At 49.3% G+C, this 21,791-nt stretch overlaps 1 protein-coding gene across 1 annotated transcript in view; it reads right to left on the bottom strand.

Annotated features, from left to right (window-relative positions):
* The window catches only part of GRIP2 (glutamate receptor interacting protein 2), a 90,047-nt gene extending 77,938 nt beyond the window's left edge, over positions 1 to 12,109 (bottom strand). The window contains exon 1 of the mRNA XM_081072137.1: positions 12,019 to 12,109. Coding sequence (XP_080928263.1) covers positions 12,019 to 12,073 — 55 coding nt within the window. The 5' untranslated portion in view covers positions 12,074 to 12,109. The remainder of the gene's footprint in view (positions 1 to 12,018) is intronic.
* Between the last annotated feature and the right edge of the window lie 9,682 nt (positions 12,110 to 21,791).

Genomic DNA, 21,791 nt, shown 5'->3' with positions numbered 1-21,791 from the left:
ACACACACACACACACACACACGTAAAGTTTAATGGCAACTAATTTTTTTAAGCTGCTGCCAGGGCCAAGCAACATCCATTTATGAGCTGGTTATGGTATGGCCATCTCTACCCTCTCAATCTGGCCCCAACCCACCTTTCCAGAATTGTGCCCCACCACCCCCACCACATACACACCTCATGCAGCTGACACACCTGCATGTGTGACACAACTGTAGACACACCATGTTTTTCTCAACCCTGTGCTTTTGTACACTGATGATCTCTTGGCCTTAAATGCCCTTCCATGCTCCTTTCCTTCCTGGCCAACTCGCAGTTGCTCTTTAAAACCGAGGTCAGATGTCAACTCCAATCCCCCAACTCCAGACAGAATTCCACGTTCCTTCCTTGAGTATCCTATCACTCATGACTCCTGGGACCAGAATTCCAAAGGAAGCAGCCTGGGGTCACAGAAAGAGTCCTGGCTCAAGGGAAAGACATCCTGGAATGAAATATCTGCTTTGCCACTTCCCAGCAGTGCATTCTTGGGCAAGTGACTTAACTTCTCTGTGCTTCAGGTTCCCAACTGTGAGATGGAGATGAGAGCTACACTTGGTCAGGTTTCCAGGAAGATAAAATGAAATGGTATAAGAGAAGTCCCTGGAACTTAATAGGGGCTTGATAATATTTTGTAGGATGAAAGAATAAATGGGAAAAAAAGAATAAATATGTCCTCAGAATGCTGTGAACTCAGCACATGGAAAAGTTAGCCAACTTTCTGGCAGGGAGCCTGGGCGTTCTTTAAACTCCTGTGCAGCCTGCCCTTTTCCCCAATCTTCTGATTTCAGTGAAAGCTGTGGGGCATCTGCCTCCCAGCAGCGGGAACCCTGAGAACTGCAAAGGAGTGAGTCTGATGGGTAAACTGAGGCAGACCAGCCATCAGGAAGAGTAGAGGGGAAATCCAAGCTCCTGGTGTTTGGGAGGTACAGCAAGAGGCAGCAGCCCACAGGGCCTCAACTGCACGTCCATGTGCTCTGTGAGATCAGGGAGTCTTCTTCAGGACTGTGTCCCCACCTCTGGCACATAGGAGGTGCTCAAAAAATGTCTGCTGATTGAATGGATGATTTAATTAAATAATATGCATAAGGATACTCTGTAAAGTGTGAACTGCCCTACAGATACATTCAGCAGTGTCCCATAGCACCGGGTCTCTGGCCCCTCCACATTCCTGCTCCTGGGCGAGGGCCCAGCTCAGAGCTGGGGTGGGGGAACCTTCAGAGAAATGAGGACATACAAGACCACGCAGAGGAAGGTCTCAGAGACTCCCGTGCTCCCACCCTGGAGGCTCTGTCAAAGTCTAAAGAGCTCCAGGGCCAAGTTTCCTGCCAGCAGACCTGCCTAGATAGACTATCTCTTCAGCTGTGAAAAAGAGAGAGGAGAGAGGGCAGGAGGCCATCAGAGCCCTGGGAAGCCCCTTTCAAACATAGTCTATCTCCCTCACTCCGTTGAAGAAACTGAGCTCAGAGAAGAGAGGATTTGCCCAAGGTCAGCCCACCAGGATGTGAACCCAGGTTTAGCTGCCATCAGAAGCTGGAATCTTTCCACTAAATCCAGCTTGCTGGATATTAGGAGCCCCAGTTCCCACCACTGGGCAGGGTGTTGAGTGCCAGACTTGAAGATCTGGACTTCCAGTGCCCCATAAACAATGCTTTCCCCACTCTCAGTGGTGGCCTAGTACAAACGACAGGGCTGCTGCCTCCATTTCCCCATCTGCAGTCTAGTTTCCTGCTTGACCCTGTCCTTTGGAATTCTGACCCCAGACCTCCGTGTTACTGGGTCCTGGCTGAGATCTTCCTCCCAGACTGAGGACATAGAGTCACAATACTGCCGCCATCTGACTTAAGTATTACCTGCTCCACTGGTCACACCCTTGCCTGGTACACCCCCTAGGCTGGGAACCAGTCCAATGTCACCACACACACACGGACACTACTTGGAACAATGTCATCTCCAATCCAGCCCAGAATGGAATCGATTTCCTCCCTTCCTTCCCCCAGTCACCAGCGTCTGAACCCAGACAACTCAACAGCCTGGTTTCTGACACCCTCTCTGGCTCCCAATCCAGTTCTTACTGAGTACCACATTCATCTGCAGTTTTGACTTATTTCCTGGAAAAAGAGTGATTTGCATCACATAAAAAAAAAACACAAACATTCCTGAGGAAACACTGGGTGGATCCAAAAGCCACTCTTGATCTGCCTCTGGCTTGGTATCTTGTCTGGTTCCTCAGACCTGGGTCTAGCAGCCGCCCCGTTGGGCCCTGTAGCCACTGACACCACTGTTCACCATCACTCCTGCCTCCAGCTACTCCAGACGTCAGATCAGAACAACTAAGACCACTTGCCATGCGCACTGATTGAGCCTATGTGGTTCTGACCAGTGGTGGACATGAACCAAGGGTACAAACACAGTGTGGCTTTAGCCCTCCTATGACTCTGAACATCAGTTCAGGGAGACAGACCAGCATTGATGCCACGCATCATCACTCGGCCGCAGGCCAGCCTCCCTTCTTACCGCTTCGGAGTGCGTTGCAGGTGGCCACACAGCCTCTGTCACAAGTACTCTGGAGGCCAGTGTCATCCCAGGTTTCTCATTCGACATTTGGGGTGGAGAGTTCTTCGGGCAGGACTGCCTGGACAGGCCAGACACTTTGCACCTCTGATCCCCTCCCACGAGATCCCAGCAGTTCTCCAGATGTAGGGTTGTGACAACCCAAAGACACCCCAACTTTGTCCAAATGTCCCTAGTTGATAGCCACATTCTAGTCTGACCTTTGGAACACAACCCCAATGAAGCTCCTCTGGGCTCTGTTTCCATGACACTAATGACAGGGAGCTCACTCCCTGAAGAGCAACCCAGCCCACGCTTGTCCATTTGTGACCAGCAGAAAGCCCTCTCTGCCAGTCGCTCCAGTCCTAGTTCTACCAGTTCTTTCCGCCTGGGATGGGCCTGAGAAACTTGGGACCCTCCTCCTCCAAGACTGCTCTGTGTCCTCACAGGAGAGGCTCTCTGCCCCCTTGCCCTCTCAGTCTTTCTGTGCTTGTCCCTCCCACAGGGTAGCAGGTACAGAATAGGAAGTGATCGTTCACAGCTTGCTAAATACTGACCCAGTCTGGGGGTACGGGGAGTTGAGGGGCCCTGGTTCTCCCTTAGCCCTGCCCTGGACTCTGGGGACATGGGTCAGAAACTCTGGGAGCCAAGCGCAGATTCAGGGCAGATCTACAGGGATACCTGTTACCTACAGCCATACCCAGGGCGGAGGCTGGGAACAGACATGCTACCCAGTAATGACCTTCTTTCTCTAGGGACTCAAGTGCTCGTCCCTCCCGTTGCCTGAGGCCTGTTTGGAGTGTTCAGGCAGAAGATGAGAACCAATTTCCTGGGAACACTTTACATTCCTGGGAATCCTGAGGAAGGAGTTGAGTTCAGGTAGGGGCTAGGGAAGGGCCCTTTGGGGCCAAAACAGGCACCGTCAAAGGGCCTTGCAGGAGCCCCGTTGGAGCCAGAGCCCTCATCAGCTTCACAGCAGTTTATCGTCTGCAGCCAGACTACCTGGATTCAAATCCCAGCTCTGCTCCTTACCCGCTGTGTGCCCTTGGACAAGTCGCTTAACCTTTCTGTCTCAGTTTCATCATCTGAAAAGTGGGATTAATAATAATATCTACCTCATAGAACTGTTATGAAAATCAAAATAGTAAATATATAGAGCACTTAGACTCTTAATAACTGTTAGCTGCTATTATTATTATTGTCACCCACTCTCATCACTAAAATCCTTGCTCCAATGTCACTCTTCAGCATCATTCCCATCCCTATTTCTTCAGGGGCTTCTACCTCCACAGGTACAAAGCACTCTGCACATTTCAAACCACTTTTGCTTCCATATTATTTCTTTAGATCCACACAGCATCCCTTTGGGGCAGGATTATTTTCTTATTTTTCTGAGGAAGAAACTGAGTTCCAGATGTGCCGAGCAAGTTGCATGGGAATCACTCACAGAATCAAGAAAGATCCCAGATTTCCACCTCCAGCCCTCTATGACACCAATCTGGCTACTGGCACCCATGCGTGGTGGCTGCTCTGCGTGGCCCTGAGGGTGTCACAGCCACAGAGCAAGCTGAACAAACACACGGGGTGAGGCAAGGTCTTGCTCACTGAGTAACTGGCACGGCCCTCATTGGGCCAGTCAATATCCCACGAGTGTCTAGCTGGCAAAGCCCTCTCCCACTTGTCATCTCTGGATCCTCGTAATAACTCTGCTGGGGCTGTTCATGCTCCCACTTTACAGGAAAGAAAAGTGAGGGGGCCGGCCCGGTGGCTCAGGCGGTTGGATCTCCATGCTCCTAACTCCGAAGGCTGCCAGTTCAATTCCCACATGGGCCAGTGGGCTCTCAACCACAAGGTTGCCAGTTCGGTTCCTCGACTCCCACAAGGGATGGTGGGCCGTGCCCCCTGCAACTAGCAAAGCAACTGGACCTGGAGCTGAGCTGCGCCCTCCACAACTAAGACTGAAAGGACAACAACTTGAAGCTGAACGGCACCCTCCACAACTAAGATTGAAAGGACAATAACTTGACTTGGAAAAAAGAAAAGTCCTGGAAGTACACACTGTTCCCCAATAAAGTCCTGTTCCCCTTCCCCAATAAAATCTTAAAAAAGAAAAGAGAAGAAAAGAAAAGTGAGGCCCATAAAGGCAAAGTCCTTCACACGTGATCATACAGTTTGGGAGCCGCTGTGGTGGGACTGGCAGCCAGCCCCGTGTAGCCTGGGAGAGAGGTTTGTTTAGCAAATGGAATGAGGGGGCGACTGCACACCAACCAGGGAAAGACTGCCCAGTTCAAGGGGGAGCCGCTGGTATACCAGGACTCAAACCAGGTCTCCTGAAGAAAAGCCTCAGTGTCTTCATCACCAGGCCATTGAGGGAAGGACGTGAACATGGTCAGCCCAGGACCAGGCTCATGGTAGGTGCTCAACAAAGGTTGGCTGCTCCCCCTTCCTTCCTCTATTTCATTCATCACTCATTTAGTGAGCACCTACAGTACGCTGGCCTCTGTGCTGGGCACTGCAGACCCATAGATCGGACAGGGTTCCTGCCCCATGGAGCTCTGTATCTAGCAGAGGAGACAGATGGGCAAATACATAGTTACACTCCAAATGGAGGAGCTGGGACAGAAACATAGTGGGAGAGACCAATTCTGCCATGTTGTGGGGAGGATATGCAACTAAAAGCTGCACCTTGGCCTGGCCTTGGGGTGGGAACTGGAGGAAAGAAGAATGTGCTGGGTGAAGAAGAAGGTGGGGGAGAGGCACTCCAGGCAGAGACAGCAGCCTGAGCAAAGGCTCAGAGGTGGCGCAGAACAAGGTTTATGCACGATTCAAGAGGGAAGAAAGGTTATTGCAGCCAGATTGCAAAGGAACTGGGATATCAGAGGCCTCCAACTCCAAAAGGAATGTGGCTTGACCCTCAAGGTCTTTGTTTGAATTGGTGTTTAATATTTAAAGTTGGAGATAGTATGTAAAATTCTGGATTTTCAGCTTCTTTAGAAAAATCAGAAGATCTGGCAGCCTGATCCAGGGCTCCTACAAAGCCTACTTTCTGGTTCAGCATTATCCCCCAGGCACATTTCACTCTGTTGGTCCAAAACTATTTACTGAGCAACTGTTATGTGTCAGGTAATGTGCTAGTTACTGGGGATGCAATGGGGAATAAAACAGACATAGTCATGACCTACATGGCACTTACATACTAGTGGTGGAGAAAGGCAATAAACATAACATAAAGTACATACCATATAGTCAGGCATTGTAAAGTGCTGGGAAGGAAAAGAAAGTTATGGGGCTCAAGAGCTGCTCTTTTAGATGGGATGGTCAGGGAAGGCCTCTCTGAGGAGGAGATAGTTGCACAGATCTAAATGAAGTGAGTGAATTATGTACATGTAAGGTGGAAGAACAATCCAATAGAAGGAACAAGGGCAAAGGCCTTGGGGCCACATTCATTCATCTTTTGGGTCACTTGCCTGGCCCCTTTAGGTATTTAAGTGTGAGAGCATGACTGCAAGTCACGGAGCACACTGCGTAATGTGTAAACAGGTGAAAACCACCTCCAGATGTATGTTTCAGATAAAAACTCTTACCAGTAGGGAGGGAGACATGGGAAATGGAGAGATGGATGAAATTTCATAGTATGACTTTTTCCAATGGGGAAAAAAATCCTTATTAGGATAACAAGAAAGAGGCAGAGAAGGCTAATGGAACATGACACATGAAAACTTGAGCCCAAGAACGACAAGCCAAAAGTGGGAGCAGCGAAATTCTCATTTTCTTCCTCACCAGCTACCTCATCTGCAAAGTGGGAGTCAGGAGCAGAGGAAAGACCGAGTGAGAAGGCTAAATCTTCTGCAGCCTTGGGGCTGTCGGTTGTTGTTGTTATGTTTTTGTTGTTTTCTGAGCCTACCTGAGCTGCTACTTTAGAAAGTCAACTACAAAGGAAACACTCTGATTTTTTTTGTTTCCCCATCCCTTTCTAAGCAAAATTAATGTGTAGATTCCTTGTCCTTTTACCCACAAAGTAGAAGAAAAAGAGACACTATTGTTCTTAAAGGAGAGGGAGAAAAAAGCAGTCTACAGTCGTATACCGTCCTTTTCAGCTGGGATTTGTGGGGAGTGATTCTGCATACTGATATCACAGTCCGTGTCATGGGACATAACTTCTGCCACTCAAAGGCTTATTTGCACTTTTGGAGGTACAGGGAGATGTTTAAAAACAGGGAGATGTTTAAAATCAGCTCCAGTGTTGACACTGTAGTTATTAAAACCAAATAGAAGATCCTTTCCTAAGTCTGGCTGGTTCTTCTAAAATTTATGTGAGCTCCACTACCTGATTTAAGGCAATGAGCAGATGTTTCACAGCAGGAAGCACATTAGCTCCAGATGCCTCCGCTTTGTTCAAGACGTGCACACACACGCACTGGCAACCACACACACATACATACACAGAGGACTCGGGGCAGTGAACATTCACCGCTCCCCTTCCAGCACTTGGCATGCCCACATGGACCATTTGTAACCTCTGCCTGCAGTTCTGACAGAGAGATGAGCCGCAGGAGTGAGTAGCCAATCAGATCTCATCCCGTCGTCTTCCCATTGTCTCCTAGGTAACCAGCACAGGGACACATCAGCTAGCAGGGTACCACGGATGGACGGACACACACACACACACACACACACACACACACACACTCCCACTCCCCTAACAGTTCGTAATTGCAGAGACACTGAAAGTACCTGTCAGAACCCTGGACAGCTCCCCAGGGCGGCATTCAATGCCTTTGTTTCCAGCCTGTCTGGCAGCCTCATCTATCGCTTTCCCCGTGTCGCTCCTTTACTCATGCCATTCCTCTGCCTGGCATACCTCTCCCCACTGTCACCTCCATCGATCGAAACCTTGCTCATCTTCAGAGTCAGCCCAAGTCCTTGACCAAGACTTCCAACAGCTCCCATCACAGAATAAAATCCACACTTCACCCCTTATGGTTATCTAGCTTCTCCAACCTCGTCGCTCATCATTCTCCCTGTCCCTCATTCCTTCTTTCTCTTCCTCCAACAGGTCAAACTGACCCTCCCCACACTACCCCTGACAGACCAGGGCTTTTTCTTGGCACTTGCTGTTGTTCTCTCTGAGTCCATGGCTCTTCTTTCTGCTCTTGACATGGCTGCACCTTCTTGTTCACTAGTCTCAGCTCAAAAGTCACTTCGGAGAGGCCTTCCCTGACCACACTAGACCACCCTACCTAAAGAAGTTGCTTCCCCTGGGACTCTCCACTACATCTCCCTATATTCCTGTGTTGTCATCTCACTGTTGACTCTGAAACCATTCCATGCCTATTTATGTGTTTACTTTTTCTAAAAAGGAAACTCTGGCACAGCAGGATCTTTGTCTTCTTCATGGCCATACTCCCAGCCCCCACAACAGGGCCCAATACATATTTCTCGAATGACTACAAAGTCATTTCCTCCTCACTGCTTTTGTATTTCCCCATCTCTCTAATAAGAGGGCTGGACATGATGACTTCTATTAACCCTCCTGGCTAACATTCCAAGAGTCCATTAGAGAGCAGAAAAGACTGGCATAAGGAGGAAAATTAATCAGGCCTTGCCACGGGAAGACTGTTGGTAGAAATACGACCTTCTCAACTGAGTCACAGTGCCCTCCGCTGAGCAGCCTCGCTGATAGTAATTTTGCTGCTGCTGCCAACTTCACATGCCCAAAGCACTAGGAACCTTGAACTTTTGTTATCTGAGGGACTGGGGGCAACTCAAAGCTGAGCACTGGCTTCCTGCACAGAGATTAGTAAGAACTCGGGGGTGGGGGAGGGGTTCTCTGGAAGCATTCCTGTGGTGCATGGAAGAAAATGTGTTGCTGTCTATAGAACCATAAAGGTCAAGGTGGAGGTTCATTAGAACACAAGTCCCCCACACACACACACCCCACACATATCTCAAAAACATCATGAAGCTAGAATCACAGAGTTCCCCAAATCCCAGTGGCTGGCTGCATGTATCTCTCTTCAAGGGACATGACTACTACTTTAGGTTCTAAGAACTGTGCAGAGTGATCTGGACACGTGTTGTGTAAGTGTGTGGTGAGTATAACCATGCTTTTGGCCAACTGCACTGGGCAAGGCCAGCTGGCGGATTCAAGTAGCCACATGGTAGACAAAACCATGGGTCCCCCAAACCCTAGGAGTGGAGAAACTCAAGCTGGCCACTCAGAACCCAGAAATCCACTTGGAGTTCTGAGTTCTGCACTGACCAATGCACCAGATTATTCCCCTAATTTGAAGTTATAACGGAAGTCAAGACCAGGAAAGGAAGAGCAATAATAGTATTTCTTGGACACCTACTATGTGCTAGGCCCTGTGCTAGGATATGTTAACATTGACTCTTCAAGACTATCCTGAAAGGTTACCCTTCCCACTTTATGGGTGAAAAAAACTGAAGCTCAGAAGCATTAATTAACGTGCCCAAGGTCACTCAGCTGGCAAGCAGAGGTGCCTAAGTCGGGGACACGAGTCTGGTCCTCAGCCCACTTTTCTTTCCCCAGGGCCTTAAATTATACCACAAAAGAATATTACTTGACTAGAAAAAAGAATAAAATCTTACCATTTTAACAACATGGATGGACCTAGAGGGTATTATGCTAAGTGAAATAAGTCAGACTGAGAAAGACAAATACCATATTATCTCACATATATGTGGAATCTATAAAGAACAAAATAAATGAACAAACAAAACAGAAACAGACTCACAGATACAGAGAACAAACTGATGGTTGCCAGAAGAGAGGGGGGTTGGGGGACTCGGAGAAAAAGGTGAAGGGGTTAAGAAAAACAAATAAAAAATAAAATATTAAGCCAAAAAATAAAAATAAAAAAATGAATTAACCACAGAATAAGAGGATAAGCTGGTCTTGTTCAAAACATCCCTCCCACGGGCTGAAGCTCTTCTCCGAGGATGCCAGACTTACGGCCCTATCGCTGCATTTCTGTCACTCTCGGGCGTGGCAGACCTCCCACCACAAGCCTCTTGTCAAGCTGGACCCACATCTCAGAACCTCTCCTGTGAGACCCAGCCCACAGGAACCAATTTTCCTGTGGCCCGGAAAAAGCCAGGGATTTGTCTTTTTAGAACAGTAATTTCCTGCTGGTGCGGGTATATGCACCAGCCACCCTCTGATTTAATGCTGAGCTCAAAGATCAATCTCAAATAAGATTTTCCAAGGAAAACTCAAATGCTGGGTGCTTCGTGGTCTTGAAGGAGGGAGAAGTGGCCTCCTCTTACGAGATGTGGCCAGAGGCAGGCAAAATAACCGTTATCGCAAGATCCACATGCCTCGTACCTGTTCATACAAGAACTTCGTGCACACCCACATGCATCTCCAATGCATTATCCACATGCCTCCATGCACACCTCACATGCACACCATCCACATGCCTCACCCATGCCGCACCCCCCACACACACACACACAAACACACACACACACACACACACACACACACACACACACACGGTGTGGGGGACGGGATCCGGAGCAAGAGAGGAAAACCCTCCCTCTCTCTCGGGACATCATAGTCCCCATTTCTAAGCCTGCTTTGGATTGTGTGCTGTGCCAGGGCCAAGACCTCACTTTTCCTAGAGATACTGCAGGACAGGTGTTAGGCCCTCCCCTTACAGATACAGAAAGTGAGCCTGGGAGAGAGGGACTGACTTGTCCAAGATCACAGAGCACGCATATGGCTGAGCTGCCCCAATTTCTGAAGGGCCAAGCTCAGACTGAAGGTTGGTGGTGGGCACCTGGCTCTGCAAGATTTCCTTCTTAATTTACTCCACTCCTTGAAGGGCAGGTCCATTCAATAGGGGCACTCCGCCAAGATTCCCTCCGTGTTGGCAGCCCTATCCATCTGATTCCTCCCTCAACCCCAGAGAAGGAAGCCTGGGTACCCTCTGTGCCCTAAAGCTGTGCCATCAGCATCCACTCAGGCCGGAGGAGGAATGGAGGCTCTGCCCCCTGGGCTGGGCTAAGCTGTAGGCCTGCCAGGGTCTTGAGGCACCAAAGGCCTGACATGGGTCTCAGCAAGACCCTCCACAGGCTTTGCTTCCAGGCCCTCAGAACTTAGGGCCACAGTGGGGGCAGGGGTTACCGACCTGACAGCCCTGGGGACAGGACAGGAGCGTCAGGGAGCAGCGCTTGCTGCCCCTTTCCCCTCTCCCGTGCCCCAAACAGAAACTTCTGGCCTGGGGTGGAAATGGATCCTTTCTCATGAAATGCACCAGACCCAACTTGGGGGACAGACAGGAAGCGGGGGCTGGACACCACCAAAACCTTGCCGTTCGCATCGCAGCTTTACCATCTACTGGCTGTTTGACCTTGGACAAGAGGCTTTCTTTCTCTGGGGCTCAGTGTCCTCACCTGTAAAGTGGAAAGAATAATAGCGCCTTCCAGAGCGGGTGCCGGCGAAGGTTAAAGACACAGGCAGGTGTGAGGCGCCAGGGCACACGGGACTCGAGGTCTGTAAGTCCGCCATTATCCCCCACTAAGTGAGCAGAGCGGGGTGGGGGGGTAGCTGTCATTCCCTCCGACTCTGCTCCCGACTCACAGTTCTGGCAATTCTCAATCAGCACGGAATCCGAACTTTCCCCAGCTGCGGCAGGACCTAGGCGCCGGTCCTTCCTGCCCCTGCCCTACCAGCGCTTCTGACAACAGGTACGAGGGGTGAGGCAGCCCGGACGCGGCCGGGCGGAGGGGGCTGCGCCGCAGCGCTGCGGCAGGGCGGGTCCGGGCAGGGGGCAGCGGCCGAATCTCCCCGCAGCCCGCCCCCCCCCGCCGTACCCTCTCCCACCTCCAGCCTCTTTGCAACTTGGAGGAACTGCAGAGTCTGGGGTCGGCGCAGGGGTGCTGCCCGGCGTGCGAAGGAAAGTTGGGTCTCAGCGGCTGCAGCCTCAGGATCCAAAGGACCCCGCGGTAGGCGCCCGCACATTCCGACCCCCAGCAAACTCGCGGGGAGCGAGGAGGCACGTGGTCGCCGCGCCCGGCAGGGCCAGCTCCGGGAACCGCACTTGCGGGCCGCCCTGGGGGAGGCGCCCTCGAGGGTTCAGGATTCGGAGCGTGTGCTCCAGCCCCTGGCGGCGGCTCTGCTCGGGTCCCACACCCGCGCGCCCTGGGGAGCCCCCTGCAGGCTTCCCCGCCCCGGCGAGGCTGCGCTCCGCACCGTGTGTCCTGCGGTGACCCCTTCAGGAGGCCCGCTTCGGGGACTCTTCCCTCCCGCGCCTGAGATGCGGCCGGCCGCCCTTCACCACCCGCGGGGATCCTCTCCAGGTAGCCCCGCGTGTGCGCCCGGAGTCGGGTCAGCTCAGCTCTGGGTCCGTCCTCTGCGCCCCGCGCCGGTGCTCACCGGCTGGAGCAGCCGCTGCGTCCTACCTTCGTCCGGCAGCCGCTGCAGGCAGAACGCGAGGTTCCTTCGCCAGCCCCGCATCCCGGCGGCCGCCCTGCGGCCCGGCCGGGCCTCGCCAGCCCGGCCCCGGCCCCGGCCCCGCCCCCGCTGGGCCCGGAGGCGCAGCGCAGCGCTGGGAAGGGCCGCGGGCCCGGGGCGCGGCGGGCATGGGCGGCCGCCGAGGGTTGGGGGTGTACGGGCGGCCGCCAGGCGCTGGGCTCAGCTCTCGAGCCCGCGGCTGAGCAGCTAGGCTCCCCGAGAGCGCGCGCTTTCTCCGGAGCGGGGGGCGGGGCGGCGGGCGGAGGCGAGAGCCGAGAGGGAGGCTGGAGCGGGACCCGAAGGGGCCTGAGCCATCTCACTGCTGCTGCTAACCTCCAACGGCCCCCCACACACACCATCGCCAATATCCCACACCTCAGCGTTTCAACACACATTCCTAATAATGCTAATATCCATCAATCGATGAATGAATGAATCAGTGAATGAGTGAATAAATGGGGGTATGAATGAGTGAGACGATGAGTAATTGAATGAATGAATAACTGACTGAATGAATGAGTTAGTAAATTGAGTGAGTGAATAAATGGTGAAGGAATATGTAAATAAGTGACTGAGTGAATAAATGAATGAATGAATGACTCAATGAATGAGTGAATGAGTAAGTGCCCCCTAGCCTCAGGCCTGCAAGAAGCAAAGGATCCTCACAGGAGGCCTCACCCCTGCCCCAGGGTGGGGGAGGCCTTCAGGTTGTATGCTGCAGAGGAAGCAAAGGAGGCTCAGAGAGGGTGGGTCCTGTCCACAGACACACTGCAAAGGTGGAGGCCAGTGGGGAGGAGGTCTGTCTGTCTGCGGGCTTTGCCCACGGCACCTAATCACAGTTCCCCTTCCTCTGCCTGGAAGCCGTTGAGCTCACCAGGTCTCAGAGACTCTAAAGAAGAACAGCCTGGGGAAGGGATTTGGGGGTCCTATCCTCAGGAGTCAGATTTGCTTCCTCCATGGAAATGGGGGCCCGGGGGAGGGGAAAGTATAGTCCAAACAAAGGAGTACTACACAGTCAGAAAAAGGAAGGACCTTCTTTGGAAGGGAGCAAAATAAAGAACAGTGTTTATAACATATGCAAAAAAAAAGGAAGGAGGGCTACATCATATTTGCTCAGGTATGTGGAAAATTATTTCCAGTGGAAATACTGGTTCCCTCCAGAAGGAAAATCATGTGGCCAGGGGCAGGTGGGAGAGACTTGCTTTTCATTGACTCACCTTTTGTGCCTCTTGAAATTCTAAACCCTGGAAATGCATTACCTACCCAAAAAATAACTTGACGTTTTTAAATAAATTTTAGAACAATATTAAAAAACATTTATACCCAGCAAAGACGGCTTCTCCCCACCTACCACCCCCACCAATTAAGTCAGCCTTTCACCTGGATGCCCTCCCTTCATCTTCCAACTCTGAGAAGAGGGTCTTGCTAGTCAACAGCAGAGGAAACAGCTAGTCAGCAGCAGGTCTTGCTGGCACAGAGCACCTTCTACCTGCATGAGTGTTGGGATGAAAGTAAGTGGCCTCTTCTTGGATCCTGGGTTTGTCAGTTTTCAGCTATGTGTCCTTGGGCAAATCATCGCATCTTTTAAAGCCTCAGATTCCCCACATGCAAACTAGAGATCATCATAATATCCTAATAGGGTCCAGTAAAGCTGGAGCCAGGTGCTTGTATTCCAAAAAGGAGTTCAATAATAGAATCCCAGGCATCTTGATCTTACACTTTGACCTTCAGAAGTAGCCCTTTTGTAAGGCAAGGGTAGGGTTTTCATGTGATCTTAGGTCTCCATTACTTCTTCCAGCTTGGTATAATTAGCCCCACTTTACATATGAGGACACTGGGGATCAAAGGGATTAAGTGTTTTTCCCAAGGGCACACAGCCAGGAGTTGCCAGAATTGGCTTTTGAACCCAGATCTGCTCAGCTCCAGGCACCTCCACACAGCACTGCCACACAGTCCATCTGCTATACTAATCACCCACTCATGTTCCTAAGACCCTCAGGTGGGTCGCATCCTAGCCCCGTATTGATTCTAAATGATTAATCACCTCAGTAAGTAAGGTGCAGGCCCAGGGGGTTGGGGTGAGGGAGGGGCTGATCAACATGCAGGCACTAGTCTGCAGAGCTCCGACTCCAGAAACGGTCTTGATGGCTGTAAGCTTCTGACAAGGCAGTGAGTGTCCCCTGGCAGCAGCGTTGTGAATCACTGCTGTCTACATCCAGACTGATGGATCACTGATGGGAGAGGCAAAGACGCTAGCACCGAGGTCAGGAGTCCCCAACAGAGGAGGCCATTTAGCAGGGTAGGGCTCAGGCCCGGTGAATTCATTCATTCCAGTGGCAGGAGAGACGGAGGAGTGATACCAGAAGGATGGAGGGTTTCAGTTACCCATTGTTGCATCACAGGCGACTCTAAACTTAAGTGGTACAAAACAACCCTTTGATTGTGATTGGGAATTCTGTGGGTCAGGAATTCAGGCAGGGTAGAGGGGTGTCACAGCTCCATGATATCTGGGCCCCAGCTGGGAAGACGGGGAGACCAGGGGCTGGAATTATCTGGAGGCTTCTTCTCTCACTGGTAAATGAGTCGGAATGACTCAAAGGTTGGGGTCATATGAATATATACATATTTGGCGGGTATGTGCTCTGAAATTTTACCAGTAGGAGTGTGAGACCACAGACATTCAGAAAGCCCCATGTGAAGGTACTCAGTGCAGAGCAAACTGGCCCTCTGGGGGAATTTTCTGTGTAGTCCTGCAGTAACAATCGCTCTGCAATTATACAGGATCCCAGCTGGCTCCTATAAAGCTTTGTGCTCTGGCCAAGCTCTTGTACAAGGCCTCACACCTTGCTTCTCTTTTCAAGGTCTGAGTCTGGGACCAGCTTCCCCACCGGCCTGAGCTTTTACTTCACGCCTCCCATGCTTATTGCTAAAAGACAATTGCTATTCTACATTTTTATATGTCCTCCCCCTTCCAGGAAAATAATCTAAATGTTTCCAACTGGAAAGCCCGGAAATGGCATTGAGCCCTGGAAAGAGTAAAATCAGATCCTAGCTCCACCATTTCATTCCTTCACTCAATAGACATTTGTTGAGCACCTACTATGTGTGAGGCACTACACTTTGTGCAGGGGTCTATCAGTCACTTGGACAAAATCCTTGCTCTTACACAGCTGACATCCTAAGAAAACAGAGTATTTGCTGCATGACCTCAGGCAGGTTACTGTACCTCTCTGAGTCTCCATTTCCTCATCTGTGAAATGGGGCTCATGACCCCCAACCTTGCAACGTGGCTGTGATAAGAGGAGGTTAGGGGACTGGGGAATTTGATGGAAAGCATCTCAGGTACGTAGAGTTGGAAGGAACCTCACTCCTCCCAACCCCCTTATTCTGCAGCTATTGACAAGTACAGATGAGAGAGGAGCAGTGACATTTCCAAGGTCACTCAGTGAGAGGGAGCAGAGCAAGAGATGGGGCCCAGAGTCCTCTTTTGTCCCTCTTCCCTGAAGACTGAGGCTCAGTGTCTGATCCAGCTAGGGTTGAGGAGGGCCTTCATATTCCAGGGTGGAAAGAAAGCTCTCTGACCCCAAAGAGCCAACCAGCCGAAGTGGAAGCCAACTTCTCCACTCTCACTCCACCACCAAGTGGTCACTGGGGGAAACGTACCCTAGCTTACTTGTAGAAACAGCAGCAAATGGGCCAGAACCACAGGTGGGAGCCTCAGGCAGCCCAGCATTTGAGTTGCATGGAAATGACTATTCCCTAAATATCCATCCAGCCACAGCTATTCAGGGAAAAGGCCCAGCACAGCATGGGGAAGGGTGAGGAGGAGCATGCGAGGACCAGGATTAGTTTTTCTTTCCTCATCCCCTGCAGTTCAGCTCTGGTCACAAACCTGCACATCTTACTCAGCAAAACAAAAAGGCTGATCCCTGCCCCACCCTTTGGTTGGAAGATCACTTAGTGGGCATGCTCTCGGAGGTCGTGCCCTTCCTCCAGTGACAGGCTCACCAAAGGATGATTTCGTGCATCCTATAGAAGACTCTCCTCCATGGATTCCTGCATATATAATTCTCTCCATCTTGGTACATTTGTAGGACTGTTTTATGCCCTAAGATTAAGTCACTAGGAAACTGCCTCGCTTGCCTGACCCTTAATCCAGGTCAGTGTCCATAAGGTTGGGCTAAACATCTCCAGAGAAATGTCTTTAAATAAGCAGAGCCCATCCTTGAGAAATGCCTAAAACCTTGAGATGGGATGAGCAGAGATGGGATGAGCAGATCCCATCCTTGAGAAATGCCTAAAAACATCTCTGCTTGCCCCCTCACATTTTCAGTTAGTTTTATTGTTTTGTTTAAACAAATCAAACTCTTCAAAAACAATAAGAAAGGAAAACATTAATAGCCCCATTTCATATGTAGCTGAGGTATCAGAGGGCTTGAGGGATCCAGGCATCCAGGACTTGAGGGATCAAGATCCTAGACAGAAGAACCCCTTATTGTGAGGAGCCCCACATTCTCCCCTGGAGTCATTTGTCGATTCTTGGCACAAGATGAGAGGTGGAGAAGCCAAATGAGCTCTAAGGAGTTTCATGGGGCTGATGAGACAAAATTTGAAGTTCAAGGCTAGTAAAGCCACCAGAACTTGAAGATCCTGGAGAGAAGGGAGGCACAGAGAAGTAAGCCTGACCGTCAGTACCAGCTTTTCCCTCAGCCAGTTCTTAGACAAGCAGAAAGCAACTGAAGAGCAGAGTGGCGTGTTCTTCCATCTCATAGAACTGGGAAACAAAATTGGAGTTTGGTGCTTAGCAAGGAAGAGAAGCTCTAGGAATTATCCCAGACTTTTTATTGGGACCCCTGGAGGGTCATACCCCAGGAGTAAGGGGTGAACCACGGGTAGCCCAAGACTTATTACACAAATTGCAATCCAGACTTGCTTCAACATGCAGCCCCTGATTAGATTAAGGTGATATGCCCTAACTCCAGCTATGTCACAGGAGAGGGCAAGTTCCCTCTAGAAGAAGATAACATCCTGAAGACCCTCCTCAATTTTTCATGCATAATATCTGGCACTGAATTTAAAAAAACAAAAACACTTTTTTTTTTTTTTTAACCAGACACACCAATAAACAGAACCAAAACAAAAAACCCCTGGAAATAGAACCAAAGGTGACACAGATATTAGTGTTTTCAGACACAGACTTTAAAATAACTGTGATTGATATGTTCAAGAAAATGTGATAAATGTAAAATTTCAACCAAGCACTGGAATCTAAGAAATAACCAATTGGAAATTCAAGATCAGAACAATATAATCACTGAAATCAAGAACTTAGTAGATGAGTTTACAGATAATTGTGCACATCTGAAGAGAGGATTTGTGGATTGGAAGATCCAAAATATGTGGAAAAATACCACTAATATAAAGAGCAGAAATAAGGGTAAATAGAGGAAAGAGACATATGGGACACAGTGAAAAGGGCAAACACGTGGAACTGGAGACCCAGAAGGGAAGGAGAAACAGAATGGAGCAGAAGCAATAGTTCTAATAATGACTAAGAACATTCCAAAATTGATTTAAAAAAAAAGTCATCAAACCACAGTTCCAATAAATGCTACAAACCCCAAAAGAACAAATATATGGAAAACCACATCTAAGGCAATAGGAGTAAAATTCCTAAAATTTTTTCCAGAGGCAAAAAAATAACTTAAAAGCAGCCAGAGGAAAAAATATTACCTTCAAAGGAACAGCAGTATACTGACAGCCAATTTCTTAATAGAAACATTGGAAGGTAGAAAACAATGGATGGCATCTTTAAAGTGCTGAAAGAAAACAAATGCCAACCTAAAATGTTGTACTCAGAGAAAATATCCTTCAAAAATGAAGATTAAAAAAAAAACGACAGATAACGGAGAGAAATGTTGAAACAGACCACACTAAAAGAACTTCTAAAGGGAGTTCTCCAAGCAGAAGGTAAATAATCCCAGATGGAAATATGACCATGCAAAAAGGAGTGAAGGGTGAATTTGGAGAAAAGTGAAATGAAACTTAACTATACCCAAAAAGGTATAATGATGTCTTCTGGGATTTAAAATATATGTAGCATTAAAATACATGACAACAATAGGAGAAGCGTGAATGAAGTTAAAATGAGAAAAGGTTCCAGTATTGTCTATAATATGATAAAAGTACTAGTTTACATTGGACTCTCATAAGTCAAAGATGCTTGTTGTAATATTGAGGGTAATCACTAAATTAATGATCAAAGAAATATATAACTAATAATCCAACGGAGGGGAAAATGAAATAAAAATTGCTTCTTGATTAGTCTAAGATAAGGAAAGAAAATAGGAAACCAAACATAAAACAGGTAGTACAGGTCGGAAACAAACAGTAAGATTGTAAATATAAAATGGAATTGATTTGACAAATATTTTCAAAGTACTTACTAAGTACAGGGACTGTGCTCAAGGCAAGATACACAGGTAATTAAGTCACAGTTCCTACCACCAGACAATTTGGTAGTGATTTTAAAGCGAGAAAGAAATCTTGTTGTATCCTGATGAAATTCCAGTGAGGCTTTATGAAGGAGATGGTTATTTGATCTGGGCCTTTAAGTATAGGCAAAGATTTTCACAGGAGGTGGAGCAGGCTGCTAGAAGGCAACATGGGCAAATGGCCAGGGGCAGTCAGGGCACTGTGTATCAGAGGAGAACAGTTTGGATGGAGCAGAATATCTGCACATGTGAATCATGAGAGAGAATGTAATGAAGACCTGGAGGGCTGGATGAGGAGTAGCCCCACGAGTGAGGATCACATTTCCAAGTCACAAAAACAAGTAAAAGGAGACATAGAGCTCATCCAGTCAACCCTCCCATTTTATGGATAAGGAAATTGACACTTGTACGCAAAAAGAAACTTTTGTAGTATAAGCATAACATGGACTCATCTGGGTTTTAGAAACCTCATTCTTATGGCCTTTGGGGAGGATGGGTTGGAAAGACAAGATTAGAGGCAGGGAGACCAATGAGGAGTTCGGGTGATGGTACAAGTGAGTGTGAGGAGGCTTGTCCTGGGGCAGTGACCATGGAGACAACTAAAGGGGAAGAGGCACATATGGGTGACATTGTGTGATGGGGCTATGCGCTAGCTATGCAGTCTGGGTGAAAAACCCCTTGCATATGAAACAAGGTTCTCCAGAGAAACAGAACCAATAAGAGGTGTGTGTGTGTGTGTGTGTGTGTGTGTGTGTGTGTATTGGGGGGGATTTATTATGAGAAATTGGCTCACCTGATTATGGAGGCTGAGAAGTTCAGACCCAGGAGAGCTAATGATGTAAGTTCTAGGCTGAGTCTGAAGGCAGGAGAAGATTGATGTCCCAGCTCGAAGACAGTGAGGCAGAGAAAAAGAATTCTTTCTTACTCTGCCTTTTATTCCATTTGGACCTTCAATGGATTAGATGAGGCCCCCCGACATTAGGGAGGGCCCAGGAAACAGCCTGTGCAGAAAGTCTAAGAGAGGAACAAGCTGAGCCCTTCTGAGGCACTAGGGAGGACTCAGGCGGCCAGAAGATCCAGAAGAAAGGAGACAGTGAACAGAAATGAGGCTGAGAAAGATGGCAAAGCCTTATTGCCACACAGTGCAGATTTCATTCTAAAGGCAACAGGAAGCCACGGAGGGGTTTTAAGTAGGGAAGAGACATGGTCAGATTTACATTTCTAGAAGTTTCTTTGGGATTCAGGGTGGGCAGTGGCCTGTAGGTGTCCATTCTGCAAGAGAAGAGGGGAGGAGATGAAAGCAGGGTGGAAGTTGGAAGCCAGGCAGGGGTCTAGGCTTGAGCTAGTGGTGATCTGGGGCGAAACAGTGGCAATGGAAATGCTGAGAACGTGAGGGAGATGATACCATTCGGTCCTAATTCTTCACCCCTCCTGTAGCCTTATCCTTTGTCATTTAATTGCAGCACCCTACTCCATCACCCTGGGCTTGGCCACATGACTTGCTCTGATCACTGAGATGTCAGCAGAGGTGACACCAGCAGAGGCTTAAAGGGGCCCCTGCACTTGGGGCATGCTCGCCCTGTACCTCTGCCATCACCATCCACTGGGTTGGCCTGGTAGAGGATGAGACATGTGGAGCTGCCCCACCGAGGTTAACCTAAATCCTGGGCCAGCCAGCAACCCCCAGACATAGGAGTGAGCCTAGTCAAGATCAGCAGAGCTGCCTAGCCTACCCCCAACTGATCCCAGATACATGAATAATTGCTTTGTGTTGTATGCATGGATGTCTGTAGACACGTGAATAAATACTTAGTGTTGTGTGCATGGAGGTGCATAGTTGCTTGTTATGCAGCAGCGTTGTCTTACTAGATAGCTGATACAGACGGAAACAGACTGGAGAGCTGCTTCGGAGGCAGAGCCAGCAGAAGGTACTGATGGTTTGCATATGAGAGTGAGGGTGAGAGAGGTGTTATGAAGGACCCCTAGGTGTCTGGATGGATGAAGCACCTAAATCAAGATGAGGAAGAGGGGCTGAGAGGCTAGCAAGGGGACAGATCTGGTGGAGAAGATCAGAAATCCAGTTCTATCTGCTCTGAATGACAACAGGGAGTCACTGAGGGCTCTTGAAGCAGGACAATGACCTGGTGACGGTGATGAAAGGGGTATCCTGAACTGAATGCTCTCGTCACCAAATGCCGTCCCTGCCGTAGGGCTTTCCCAGAAGGTTGAACTTAAACAAATGTTTTTTTTTGTCCATTCTGCCCCCAGAGAGAAACACACTGCTTTCCCCCTTTTCCAGTTGCTAGGACACTAATCTGTTGGAGAAAGGCGTGGGAACATCTGGATGGGGGAACAGTACTTCTGGGAATTTCCTTTGTATCTGTGATTCCAGTTGCATCTCCTGGTGCTCCTGATGGACGGGTTCTCCACTGTGGAAGGGGCAGCTCATGGAGGTGACCTGTGCAGCAGGGAGCAGAGCAGACAAGTAGGGGAAGGGCACCCCTTTTAGTCAGCACTGACTAGATGCCAGGCCTGTGCCAGGCACTTCCAGCTGCCTGGGCATCATCACTTATCCCTAAAGGGCCAACGCTCAGAGACCAAAGGAATTGCCTTAGCTTTATCCTGCTTTATCTTCCTTTCAAAGAAAGATACTAGTTTCGTGTCCTTTATTATCTGTGTCTCACTAGAACATAAGTTCCCTGAGGCTGATCCTTTGTTCACTCTTGTACCCCTGGTGTATAGAAAAATGTCTGACATGTAGTAATAACAGTACTTAGCATTTGTGGAGTGTTTATTAGCTGTGTGGCACTTTTGTGAATCCTTTAGATGTACTAATTCTTTTAGATTTCAAAGTGACCCCAGAAGTGAGTATTGTTTTTGTCCTCATTTTATAGGTGAGGAAGCTCAGGCACAAAGAGATTAACTGGCTCAAGGAAGTAGCAGGACTGGGAATCCCAGGCAGTCTGGCCCCAGAACCTGAGCTCAGACAGGGAAGAAAATTTACTGAATGAATCAATGACCTCGCCCCACGTCACACAGGGCAGCTGGGATCAGCAGGTCCCTCACGAGGATGTCCACTTCCCCTCCCTCACACACACACACACACAGCAGCAGGCTTCAGCCCCTCTCCTCTTTGTGGGATATGGACTTCTCCGAGGGTGGGGCTGGGAGGGGAGGCCACAGGTGGGCTCTACTCAGAACCACCCAAGGGTAAGGTCACAAACTTT

The sequence above is a fragment of the Rhinolophus hipposideros genome (assembly GCF_964194185.1).
Source record: "Rhinolophus hipposideros genome assembly, chromosome: 14".
NCBI classification, from domain to species: Eukaryota; Metazoa; Chordata; class Mammalia; order Chiroptera; family Rhinolophidae; genus Rhinolophus; species Rhinolophus hipposideros.
Note: the sequence above shows the minus strand (reverse complement) of the source record. Positions and strands in the feature narration are given on the sequence as shown.